The sequence below is a fragment of the Montipora foliosa genome, chromosome 10 (genome assembly GCF_036669935.1).
Source record: "Montipora foliosa isolate CH-2021 chromosome 10, ASM3666993v2, whole genome shotgun sequence".
NCBI classification, from domain to species: Eukaryota; Metazoa; Cnidaria; class Anthozoa; order Scleractinia; family Acroporidae; genus Montipora; species Montipora foliosa.
Genome location: NC_090878.1, coordinates 3,090,204 through 3,102,822, shown reverse-complemented (window position 1 = coordinate 3,102,822; position 12,619 = coordinate 3,090,204). Strand labels below are relative to the sequence as shown.

At 39.7% G+C, this 12,619-nt stretch overlaps 2 protein-coding genes across 2 annotated transcripts in view; one reads left to right on the top strand and one right to left on the bottom strand.

Moving 5' to 3' along the window:
* Positions 1 to 4,567: 4,567 nt before the first annotated feature.
* LOC137973309 (uncharacterized) lies at positions 4,568 to 5,597 on the top strand. Its single transcript, XM_068820096.1, has one exon. It carries the CDS (start codon positions 4,568 to 4,570, stop codon positions 5,462 to 5,464), a length of 897 nt encoding a protein of 298 aa, XP_068676197.1. The 3' UTR covers positions 5,465 to 5,597.
* Positions 5,147 to 12,619, bottom strand: part of LOC137973307 (ribitol-5-phosphate transferase FKTN-like) — a 9,331-nt gene continuing 1,858 nt past the window's right edge. The window contains exons 3-9 of the mRNA XM_068820091.1: positions 12,347 to 12,556; positions 11,618 to 11,871; positions 10,263 to 10,525; positions 9,830 to 9,963; positions 8,351 to 8,481; positions 6,672 to 6,892; positions 5,147 to 5,287 (exon numbers count right to left, since the gene is read on the bottom strand). Of these exons, the coding sequence (XP_068676192.1) occupies positions 6,679 to 6,892; positions 8,351 to 8,481; positions 9,830 to 9,963; positions 10,263 to 10,525; positions 11,618 to 11,871; positions 12,347 to 12,556 (1,206 nt within the window). The 3' untranslated portion in view covers positions 5,147 to 5,287; positions 6,672 to 6,678. The remainder of the gene's footprint in view (positions 5,288 to 6,671; positions 6,893 to 8,350; positions 8,482 to 9,829; positions 9,964 to 10,262; positions 10,526 to 11,617; positions 11,872 to 12,346; positions 12,557 to 12,619) is intronic.

The window sequence follows — 12,619 nt, the reverse complement described above, 5'->3', positions numbered from 1 at the left end:
AGTTGCTCGTGCATGGTCACTCATGATGTTTTGAAAGTTCTCAAATTTTGAGAACTTTTAAATCACCATTCATGCCCATAAATCGTCAAATGCACTCCCATTCATATGATTTCCTATACTTACTATATGCTCACACTAAAGCACAGCATGCTCATGAATGTTTATCAATTTACTGTGAATGACATAGAGGAGTAGAGTAGTCTGACCACACAGAGTGGTCTGTTCCAAGTACATGTTCGGAAGACCAAAGGAGAAGGAAAGGAGGGAGTGATGATGAACTGTGCGATTCGTATGTGTTTGCGGGCTACACAGGGACAGGGAAGGCGATTTTAAAGTGGAAAGGCTGATGTTCTGACCAAGAAAAATGGGAATAATATTGGACCATAATTTGTTGGGGCCTCTGTTTCCCTTTAGAAGTGCCCAAACAAAAAAGTGATAAACCTACCTGAAGCTCTTTCAGCCCCTACCCTTTCACATTCCCTGCTGTAGGCATATTTATGCGTACTGTAAGATGTATCTGGGCCTTGAGCAACTAGGGGTATGGAAGCAGTGTTAACGATTATCAGCACTACCTTCTTGTTTAAAAAACTTTCCATGGGAACTAAATTTATTCTAATATTACTCTTATCAATAATAAGAATAATATTGTAGAAATTTGTTTGGATACTGAAATTAATTTCAAAATTATTATAACTGTCAATAATTATTGTAGTCATTTTTGTATGTGATGTTGCCCAAAATTTGTGAAAGTCAGACAAGAGAAACAGGAGTCTTCTCAAGTCATTTTATTAACAGAGGAAAGTGGTAAAAAATCTTAACGTCAATAGAAGATGCCAGCAATTTGTAAAGTTTTTTAAGAGATATTCTTAATAATTATTAGTAGGCATCCGTAAGTTGCTCTGTGGTGCACGTGTACTAGTCCTTAAAAAGAAGATATTTTAGTGAAACTTTGGAGTTACTAATTCTTCGCTTTAGAACATGCTTAAACAACAGCTCTTTCCGAAGAATTGGATCGGAGTTCCGACTGCTTGTTGTGTTCAGGGGAGAAGAGAACACAACAAGCGTTCGAGGCGAGGAGAGAGGGCTGTTCTCCCAGGCCAGCATTTTCGTTTTTACATTGACCAAAGTCTGGGACGGGGCCTCTTCCGAATATCAATCAGTGATGCATAATTACATTAACAATTTCCGGTCTCTTGGCTTTCTGTTCATCTGCTGCCAGTGCACATTGCAAAATAATGGGTGTACTAAACAGCATCACCTGAATTCACTTCCTGCAAAGTGCTTAATCAACGGAAATTACTTTGGCAACTGGAGAGGTTTTCAACACAAACGGCTTGAAGAACAGAAGATGACTCACTTGTAACCTGAAGTTCTTAAATTCGTTTTTCATCAAAGTTCTTTGTTACTGATCACTACTTCACACAACGCCGAATGTTCAGTTGTTTCTTAAGCTCTGTCATACTCAAAGAGCATTTCTTTCTATGTTAACTTGACGTAGAAACGAGATGTCAGTTTGCACTTAAAAAACTTCAAAACAAAATTGCCATCATTCCAGTATTAGAACAGGGTCTTAGGTGTACATATTTGGGATTCTGTTTGTAACACAACTGAATTTTTCCCGTCAATGAATCTCAAGGGTCACCGACTGTAACTTTCGCATTCCGAAACAATATACAGCACCGAATTATCTTTGGTATAATATTTGGCTTTTCAAGGAGCCCCATAGAACACGTTATTCGCGACACGTTTAAGGCCTAGACACACTGGAATTCATCAGGGCGTGTATGTTACAACCTAGTCTAAGAGGTCTGATATCGGGCCATGACGACTTTATTATGCCAGAGTCTGTCAGCACAGCTGGCATCACTTGCTAATCACAACAAACAGGGTTCACGTTGATGAGCTTTTGTTTTGCTTTTCGACCGCGTGGTGACATCTGGAGCATTGTTTGGGGGTTCGGGAAAAGAAAGTTGTCTGGATCTGTCTTGTGAGGTGTGAAAAGTTTCGAAGTTTTTCAAAGGTAAGATGAGACTGTACAAAGAAAAACAGAAGTTTCAGGAGAAATTTTCAGGAGAACAGGGATAAGAAAGTTATTTTTAACAAAAAGATTGCCACCAAAGTACTCTCTATGTCACGGAGATTAATCGAAACCAATGACAAAGGCGGAAACAATATAATAAGTAAGTTAGTGAAATACTGTTAATTCGTCCATTTTGTGCAGTGTTTTTACTTACAGAGTTACTTAAAACATTTAAAACCAGTTCGTTCAGAATTAATGGTAGTAGATTTCTGATTTGTTGCTACTGAACTTGATGTTAACGAACAGTAGTTGAGAAATAATACATACATCGTCTGTTTTATTAACAAAAAAAAAACCTAAAGATTTTTTAAAGCAGCTTGGACGAAGCTGCATTAAACGGTTAACGTCCTTTAAACAAGTTGTTCAACTCGACGTAAAGAGCCAAGCATGATGAATACTGCTCGAGTGACCATCAGATAAACGGCGTAAATGCGAATGGAGGTTACACCTCTCATTCTGACAAGCATGAAATCGAATGAAATGTTTGACTTTTGCTGGAGTGTCGATATTGTCACGTTGATCTCGGTTTTCTCCTTTTCCCAGAGATTTTAACTTGAAGTCATATTTATTTTTCGTCAATCATCACATTGCCATTGCTTTATTAGTTCTTTCTTACACGCCCAGTGCGAGCGTTCAATTCAAAAAGAATGGTGATCGCTGTTCCGTAAAACAACACTGTGTTATAACAATCAGGTTTCATTCTATAGTGAAATCTTAATTAAAATAAAGACTAGCCGGTTGTTATGTTTTTTGTCCGAAAGAAAAAGACTAAACATTGAGGTTAAGAGACACGTATATTGTGATAAACTGAAACTTAAGGTAGCGTATGTAATACGACTGTTGGCATGTGTGATTTTGCAGAGCGATTTTCACAAGAGTTTGAGCTAGTTTGGCAACGGTTTCTACAACGAAAGACAGCTATTTCAAAGTTTTGCTAACTTTCCACAAAAATTGAAACAGGGCCTGCTCAAGTATTCCTTTGACTTGAATAAAACGCTTTCTTAAAACGTAAATTTTGAAACCACATATTCGAATTGAGTAAAAAAGAACCCAATGAGGCAAGATCGGAAATAATCTACTACAGGTGAGATGCAAATGAGCCTGCAGATGAGCCAATCAGAACGCAAAGTTAAAACAAGCAGCCGGCGAAAAGCGCGGGAAGCACGTGCAAACGAGGCATGGTTTGCGTGTGGCTGACTGGGTCACAATTCTTAAATGAACCAATCACAGCTCGAAATACATATACCGGTATGCAACAAGAACTAAGAATTAAAAAAAATTAGTCGGGCAAGTTTCATTCGGTTTGGTTTTTCCATCTGATTGGTTGGGAAAGGGGTGACACAAACATATATTTTCCTCCATGCCCCACAAATGGACCAAACCACGTGCACCATAGCTACTTTCATATAACCCGCAATGCATTTTGTTGTCCTCACAAACTTTGCATAAACTATCACCAGCTATTCCCTATTAGTAAATTTTCAGCTCCGACTATTGCATTTCTAGCTTTTTGATTGGCTAAAAACTCCGACTATGAGGCAATAGTCGAAGTTTTAAGTCATATGGAAAATAGTGCGCCAAGATGCTCTTTCCGGACGCTTTGTAAAATTGTGGAAATAAAAATTGGCGGCAAAACCCGGTTTGAGAATTTACTAAAACAAGTATTCCATTCGCCCTTGTTGGATATGAAGTGATTATAACCAACTCGCGCTACGCGCTCGTTGGTTATTTTATCACTTCATATCCAACTCGGGCTCATGGAATAATTGTTATCTAGTATATGCAAAATTTGTGGGGAAAACAAAATGCATTGCGGGTTATAAAAAAGTTGGTAAATTTGTAATGTAAGGGCCTTAAAAACCTCGAGTAGAGCCCCGTACTGGCATGTTCTTTTTGCAGGTTAGCCCTGGGCATCTCTTTGCATAAAAAGTCATTTCCGTTCTTAAACGGTCACGCCGTTTACAAACACCAGGCGATTTAATTGTCAACAACCTCGTTCCCAGGGCATTTCTCGAGCGGAGAAAAGACCTGGGAACGAGCATGACTTGTCAATGGGGAGCCCCTTTGGAGCGAAAGGGTTAAGGGTTGGTGATGTGATGATGATGACGATTACAAGTACGATGACGTAGACGACGATAGTGATAAAGACGATGATGATGATGATAGAGCAGTTTTCGAATGAATGTCGAAAGTAATTACGCGATTGCAACGCTTGGTGATTGGTTTAAAAATCTCGCGCTAGTTTATTAACCAATAAGAAGGAAAACCAAAAGCAATCGCGACTTGCACGCGCGATTTTTTTTCGCGCTTTGAGCAAGTTACATGGAGTTGCTACGAATTATGATTGGTTCATTGCGCTATTTGCACCTGGTGTGATTTGGTCGAAGTAATTTCTTTAGTATTTGTTTCACGACACTCGATTGAAAACCGCTCTAATGATCAATTGATGTTCATGCTTTATTTAGCTTCAAAGAAAACAAAGGAATCATGGCCGAGAGAAACGACGTGGTCAAGTTGGATTGGAATTTCGAAGGATGGAAGGACAAAACAAAGGCCATAAAAGAAGAGTTCAAGAGACAAAGCGAAGCTAATGAAATATTTTTCGTTAAAAATGCTAAAGAGATCAACTTAGCCCAGTTTCAGGAGAGCAACATTTACACATTTGGAATCATGGGATTGACTGGAGTTGCTGTAGTAAATCTTCTGCGTCGTATTATCATGGAATATCGAGAAAAAGACAGCGGTCCTTTCTTGCTGAAATTCGCTGCTGACAAAAAATTCAAAGTGGAGTTGATGCCAACTGCGCTTTGCCCGGGTCATGGGCTGATAAAGCTCGTTGGGCGATTAAAATACTACGATTACCCCGAAATGTGTTCTCTGCTGTCCAAAAGTGGGGTGACAAACAAAGGCCTCGGAGATATGTGTTACAAGTTAAACACCAAGGGTATGAAGTCAGCTCTTTTCAACGCTGTCAGCCCCATGAATGAACTTCATTTTATGTCACTATTCGAGATAGCGCGGAGGCTGGTTCGAGATTCCAACGGAAAACCAATTACCACGGAGCCCGCATTGGATCTGCTCCCATCCGGTGTCATCATTGGGCGTATGATCGAGTTACTAAGGGTGGAAAAAGACGCGGTGCTGAGCTATGAGAAGGTGTTTGGTGCCCAACAGGAGCTCAACTGGGTCTCTGAACCAAATACTATCCTAAAACGGCAGAGGATGCAAGCAATCAATAAACTGTATTTTGAAAAGTTCGTAAAAGGGCAAGAAAGTGAGGTTCCTTTCATTAGGAGATTTTTGGAGGAGAACAAGAACGGGTACATTATTAAAAATTTACAAGGATACCTTGACGAATTAAAAGAAGCATTTGGTGAAATGTGACGAATAATGAAAAGTAGCTTGGGTTTTAACTTATTCATGGTATTATCAATGTCAGGTGAAGAGCCCGCTTATTTCACAAACCGTCCCGCAAGCAAGTGTTGCCCTCGAAAGAGGAAGCACACCAAACCACAACCACGACAAAACTGGACGGATTATTTTTCTCCAATGCTGAAGGAGCGTTTTGGGAGACAAGGGGTGCGTAGAAAATAAAGGAACTCTTCATTCTATCAGGAGTTTGTCGTAAAAGTCAACAGCATTTCTCAAGTAAACCAGGGAATATTTGTTTTTCAAATTTTGCGGCATTCGTGAAAGTTCGTTACCATGGTGATTTGTCATTGCGTTTGCGTGAAACGTCAAGCGTCTTCCTCTTTTAAGAAATTCCTTGATACCGGTAGAGGACTGGCAGGGGATGAGCTAAAATCTTAAGGAAAATGACAAATTTCAGCGTGACGATTGTCGTCAACGCGATGTCAAATTTCTCTATTATATTCGTCTAGAAATCACTATGAAGGCGTGTATTGCAATATCAATTATCTGTGACAATTTCAGGACAATAAACCAAGTAATCTTTGTGAAAATGATATTGATGGCTAAGCTAATATTTCGTTATCTGTCAAGACGTAAAGGCTTAACATTTCGGAGGTACAGTTTAAAAGATGTAGTTTAACATCTGTGTAGAACAAAGCACCCATGGCAGCCACACTCTACGCTCTCCTCTCCGCTTATGCCCACCCCACGAGGAAAAAAGAGAAAGGAAAGTGTCAGCACAGTTTCAGGCGGACTCTGCTTGCAACAAAGTTGAACAATTATTAATGTAATACTAGTAACCCAGCAAGAGTAAATTTTACATACTGATACCCTGGCAAAATATTATTTAGACGACAAATTATTTACTTTTGTAGTTATAAAGGGTAGTTTACCGTTTTGATGTACAGTACCACTCAAAAGTAAGTTACCACCCTCTCGCGAGACGAGACATACGTCTCGCGAGAGGGTCGTAACTTACTTTTGAGCGGAAAAAGGAAAAAACCAAACTACAAGAAAACTGTATAACGTGATATGTTAAGATAATGTTTAGGACATTAGAGTACGGCTGAATTAAAAATAAAAAATTTGAACTCAAGCGGAAAATTTATTGTTCGAGGGAAAACGTTGTTTCTCAACGCGATAAAACAAAATTAAATCTTTATGACAGCAACCCACTCACTTTTGGCTCAAAAAAGCTGTATAACCTCGCCCCAGTCTTCTTCATTCCAGATGCCATTCTCTCGTACGTTCGGCGGGCTTTCTTTCCAGTTCCATTCTTTGATTGGCACCTGCCAGTCATTTCCATAATTTGCCATGACGTAAGACTCTGTTTCACAAGGAACACGGACTTTAAGTTCCAGAAACTCCGTCCAACACAGAGTAAATTTTGGAAAGGTGTACCTGGGAGAAAGGCAGATGAAATTTGTTTTTACGGGAGTTATTCCGTTTTCAGACTGAAGTAGCTTCTGCCCTTCCAAGAGTGAATTAGGTACATGTAAGAGTGTTCCTATGGCCTGGGTGGGCTCCCAGCACAATCACAAATGAGTTTATTTTTAGAATTCTTGGGTTTCACTCACGTGGTCACCAGATATGTTTTTCAACGAAAACAAAAGACAAAGTTTGCATAACAATAGAGTTCAGTTCTCTGAGGATTGGATCGGGGCTCCAACACGGCCGCCGTTTCTTTGTTTGGAGACTCCAACATGGCGGTCCTTTATTTGTTTTAGCGGTAAATTGTTTCTAAAAATAAGTCCATTTGTTACTATGCTGGGTCAAGACCGTAAATTGATAGAGGAACACCCTTACCTAATTCATTCTTGCTTATTCTCCTTCCGTTAGCAAGGCTGCATCAAGATATTATGCCCATAGCATAAAAAACGGATTGAAAAAGAAACTAGAGTTTTGTTTAGAATACACAGAAAATGAGTTCTTCGGGGCCAAATATTTTGGCGCGAAAATCGGGCGAACCCCGATCGGTTGTTCTTGGATTATCAAACACACAAACAGACATTTATTGTTGCTCACTAAAAGGGCTTTTCAGCACCAATGTTACAAGTTTTAAAAAACAAAAAATAAAAATACATGACTAAAATATTCTCTAAAAATAATCTGCGGCTAAATTGCATGTAATAATTATGAACGAATATATTAATATATTTAAGATAAATGTTCTCTGAAAATACGCCGTTTAAATGTGTCTAAACTAGTTAAAACGCTCAGGTCGTTGCTTAATCCATTCCAGATTTTAACTCCTCTATAGGCAAAGCGACGCTGTCAAGTCACCTGAAGCAACAACAAGGAATATTAAGGTTGTTTGCAGCTCGCGTTACCCTAGCATCCACGTTGAGTATTTCGAACATTGATTGTCAAGTCACCTTGCATGCAATAACACGTACTGAAACAAAACCAATCCCATTACGAAGTTACTTTCGATACTGAAAACCTGCAGTAAAGCTTTCATGAACGAAACATTACACAGCTGATATCGTCTTTGCACATCTTTCCTCTGAAAAAGGTTTAAAATCTAAATCAAAGAAAACGACCTCCTAGCACACATACTTATATATGTATACGTAATTGACTTATCCCCATAGGGGTTTTCCAGGGCCCATGAAACACAGTCAACGAAATGACGTAACAGAACAACAACAACAGCCGTTAAGAATCCCAACAGGCCCGAGGCAAACCAGTTGGCTATTTACAAGTGCAGCTGGGAAGTTGAACCAGGGACTACCAGGATCAAATTCGACAACTGGTTAGAGCGGGTCTTGAACCCGGGATCTCGGGACCTCAAGGGGCACACAGTCTCCGTCCATAGTTAACTATGCGTAACTGTTCGTTAACTATGCATAGTCTTACTTGAATTTTCTCCCACTCTTTGCTTGGGTTCCCCCGTTCCACATGTGATCGTTCTCCTCATAAAAAAAGAAAATGTCTAATTTGACATAATCCTCCTCGTTCCTGAAGGACAACTCAAAGCTGTCTTCGACCTACAACAAAACATGAGAAATCAAATCTGGTCTTGTTTTACAGAGACTTCATTCCTCCTACATACACCACCAAACGCCTAAAGCGAAACTGATAGGGAAAACAAAAATGGTTTGAAACCAGGTGTCGTTATAATTAAGTGAGGTACAATCATCCGGGTGGGTGTTACTAGTCCTGAGGAGGACTACACCCACATTGACTGACATTTTGACAAACTGAACAGAAATCATCTTCAGAGTCAAGTGATTCCCAACCCGAATCCTAATCACTTGACTATGAAGATGACTCCTCCTTCCCAAGACTACACTCACCTGGACGATTGTACTTCACTATATTGTGTGGGGGAAACAACATTTCTTTTTCTTAAAAAGCACACTTTTTTACGTCTGCGAGTGAAGGAAAATCGTTTTCAGTTATTCACACATATGGAATAATTCAGTTATTCAGTGGGTTAAAGACAACTTTTCACCAGATACAAGGAAAGGTTACGTTTTATACAAACGTTGGCCGTGTAGCACTTATATTTTAAACGGAATTAACTGAATAGAGTGTAATGTGAAGTGCTAGATTTCAATCCCATATGAACCATGTGAGCGTTAGCCCTACTGATGGAAATGGGCCCACACAAGGACAGAGAAAAACTCTGACCAGGGTGGGAATTGAACGTTTGTATAAAACGTAACCTTTCCTTGTACTTGTACATGTTCATTGCCGTGACTTTAACATCTTCACTTCCCACGACCTGCTCCTGTCTGACCTTGTAGCTCGGTCGGTAGAGCGGCGGAGATCTAACCCGAAGGTCGTGGGTTCAATTCCCACCCTGGTCAGAGTTTTTCTCTGTCCTTGTGTGGGCCCATTTCCATCAGTAGGGCTAACGCTCACATGGTTCATATGGGATTGAAATTTAGCACTTCACATTATACTCTATTCAGTTTTCACCAGATAGACTGGCACAGAAGATCATCCCTTCATTGCGCACATTGCCCGCAAGCAGGCTCTCTCTCTGCAGTCTACCCCCAACCCCAGTTTCTCCGAGGGCCTGCTCCCAGGCTATCGCGCACACTGAGTGGAATCAGTCTTCCTGTTCGGCGTTGCAACATATTACCCTGCTTAGTAACAAATACAAGTTTTGTTTCCCTCAAGTTCTGTTTTAAACCAATCAACAGTGAAACATTTCGTTTGTCCTGACTGTAATCAATAATTTGTTGGATGCTCCTCTCTCTTAGTGACAGTTAGTCATCATATCACCTCTTAGTAATCAAAAAGACGTGATGAATGTGATGGAGACAGATAATGGGTTAATTGACTGATTGATTGATTCTCAAGGGTTGTTCAAGCTTTCTGGCTTACTCGACCAAATCTGTGTTTTAACACCAATCCATTAGTCTTGAACTCAGATATTAAGAGAGGGTTGTAATCCTTGATCCAAATTCCAATATCAACATCTTTGCTGTGGGGAATGATATCACACTGCCTGAACCAACCTGAAGAAACAAAGAACTTATCTGAGTCAATGAGTGCAAGGTGCATTTTCTATCAAAATTGATCACCAGGATATACATACACATACGGCAAGTGTGAAAACATATAGCTACTAGTCAGCTTGCCACTAGAAAATGTCCACAGTAGTCAACCCAACACTTAAGTATTCTTAATACTTTGTGACTGATAGACATTGGACCTCAAAATCAAACAGGTGAATCTTCTTGGTAGCTCGCTGACAGACTGTCAAGCCTGCCTCTACCCAACAAACTCCAGGTGTTTTCAAACAGACACAACTTACCTAAACAAGTTCCACTGCTGAGCCAGAACCTGACACCAAGGTGTTCCAAAACACTAGCTGCGGAAGAAAGGACTTGAAATGCTCTCTTCTTAAACAGAACAGCATCTGGTGAAATGTCTCTGCCATATTTACTGTAAAACCGTTGGGCATTTGTAAGGTTACAACCAGTGAAGCGTGAATGGTTTTGCTCAGAAGCCAGCTTACGTGGATCAGCTGGAACTCTCAGCCTCAATCCATTGATGATTGTGTTTTCAAAAGAGAACCTTAAAACAAGAAATCATAGTTTCTAAGAAATATTGTTAAGCTGGGATTTTCTGAAATTGATTATTTTCTAATAATTAGTAATAATTAATAAGTAATAATTCTAATATTCACAATGAAACACTTGTAAGATAACTCTTCCTTCATGATAAATGTATGCAAATGAAATGCTGACCCCAAATAGAAGTAGGGGAACGTGTATGTAAAAAAAGGAAAACAAAGATGACAACAATGACGACAACGAGGAAGAAGACGAAGAAGATGAAGAATAAGAAGACGAAGAAGAACGAGAAGACGACGAAGAATAAGAAGAAGAAGAAGAAGAAGAAGACGAAGAAGAACGAGAAGAAGAAGAAGAAGAAGACGAAGAAGACGAAGAAGCAGACGAAGAAGAAGAAGAAGAAGAGGAAGAAGGACGAGGAGGAGGAGGAGGAGGAGAGGAGGACGAAGACGAAGAAGAAGAAGAAGAAGAAGAAGAAGAAGAAGAAGAAGAAGAAGAAGAAGAAGAAGAAGAAGGACGAGGAGGAGGAGGAGGAGGAGAGGAGGAGAACAACAAAAACCACAGCTAGTGGGAAATGAAGCACTAAACTCTGGTACCAGATCAGTGCAGGCTACCCATCAGTTCTAGCCTTTTAGTTACTTTAGGATGCAAACAGGCTCTTGGTTAGTTGGGTCAAGCAAAAAGTGAGTGAAAAAGAGAAACTAGACAAGGCCTATAGAGACAGATAGCGGGCTCTCCCCGATTTCACTGAGCCCTTTTTTTTAGTACTGCAAGATCTCACCCTCCTCCGCATGGAACAGGTTAGGGAGCCCCCCCCCCCCCTACTTTTTTTTCCCTTGGGTGTTGTTTTCTCTTAACCTCTCCTCACTCCCCTCAGACATCTGTGATCCACATCAACTGTGATCCACACCAAAACCTAGCCCCCCACCCCCCTCCCCCCCACTTGAAAACATACTAAGCAGCCCCTGTTATTACTGATCAAAATAAAACGATTAGTGAACATTGTTGTCGCTCAGAACAGTTTGGTTTCAATAAGAGACATTGATTCACCAAAAATCAACTAAAGTATCGCATACACATAGGCAAAATATACCTGCCATATGCTCCAGAGAACATTGTAAACTTGATCTTGGTTGCTGTATCTCTTTGAAGTGGTCCATGCCACAAATAAGACTGTCTGTCATAAAATATCAACAGCTCTATGAGGATGTTATCCAGTGATATGCTGCATGATGAAACAATAAGTTTGATATCCAAAAAGTCTTCGCTTGAATCAAACCACGGCTCTTGAACATTGTGGCAAATGGCATGGAAACCTCTTGAATGAAGGTTAAATCTAAACTGGGACTAAAAAGGTGGGCAAGTTTGCTGATTGTTATAGTGAAAATTAAATTTTTTATGACAATGAGCTGAATTTCTCAAACACCTGACAGTAATATATATATATACCAAAGAGTCACACTTCATAAATTTTACTCTGTCTAACATCAGATGCTTTTACTAGTCAACGGGGGGGTATCCTAGGGGTGTTTGAAGTGTGAATATTAAATTTATTAAGACAGCCTTTTGATTTAGTGGCCTTTTGTAAGCATCTTAAAATGCTTACAAAAGACCACCTTACAATATACATATATAATTTTACAGGAATTTAAATCTTTTAGATTGATTTTTGCCAAATTTCTCTTTACAGAACTAGGATTAACAAGATTGTGAATTCTATATGGGGTGGAGGGGGGGCATTATTTAAGGTCAAAGGAAATCTGGGTTGGAGAATCTAAGTTCTTCTCTGAGGGAGCACCTGGCTGCTTTAAAACCAACTTACCATCACTGTTGGTAGTTGACGCATTGGCCTCCTCTGCCATTCTGAATTTATGACACCAAATACAAAGCCTTGGTGTTTACAAAGTAGTTCACATGGATCACCTTGTAACACATTTGAATTCTGTGCCGATAGTGAGGAATTCAGTGGATGAAACAAGAATATTGGCATTCCATGTTCTCTACTAACTTCTCCAAATATTTTCAAATGTCTCTGTCAGATAAATTTAAACAAAACAAAATGTCATTATTGGATGACAAGTGATTATGGACTGAA

Coding starts and splice junctions, on each gene's coding strand:
- LOC137973309 (XM_068820096.1), top strand. CDS start 4,568: ATGGCCGAGAGAAACGACGTGGTCAAGTTGGATTGGAATTTCGAAGGA.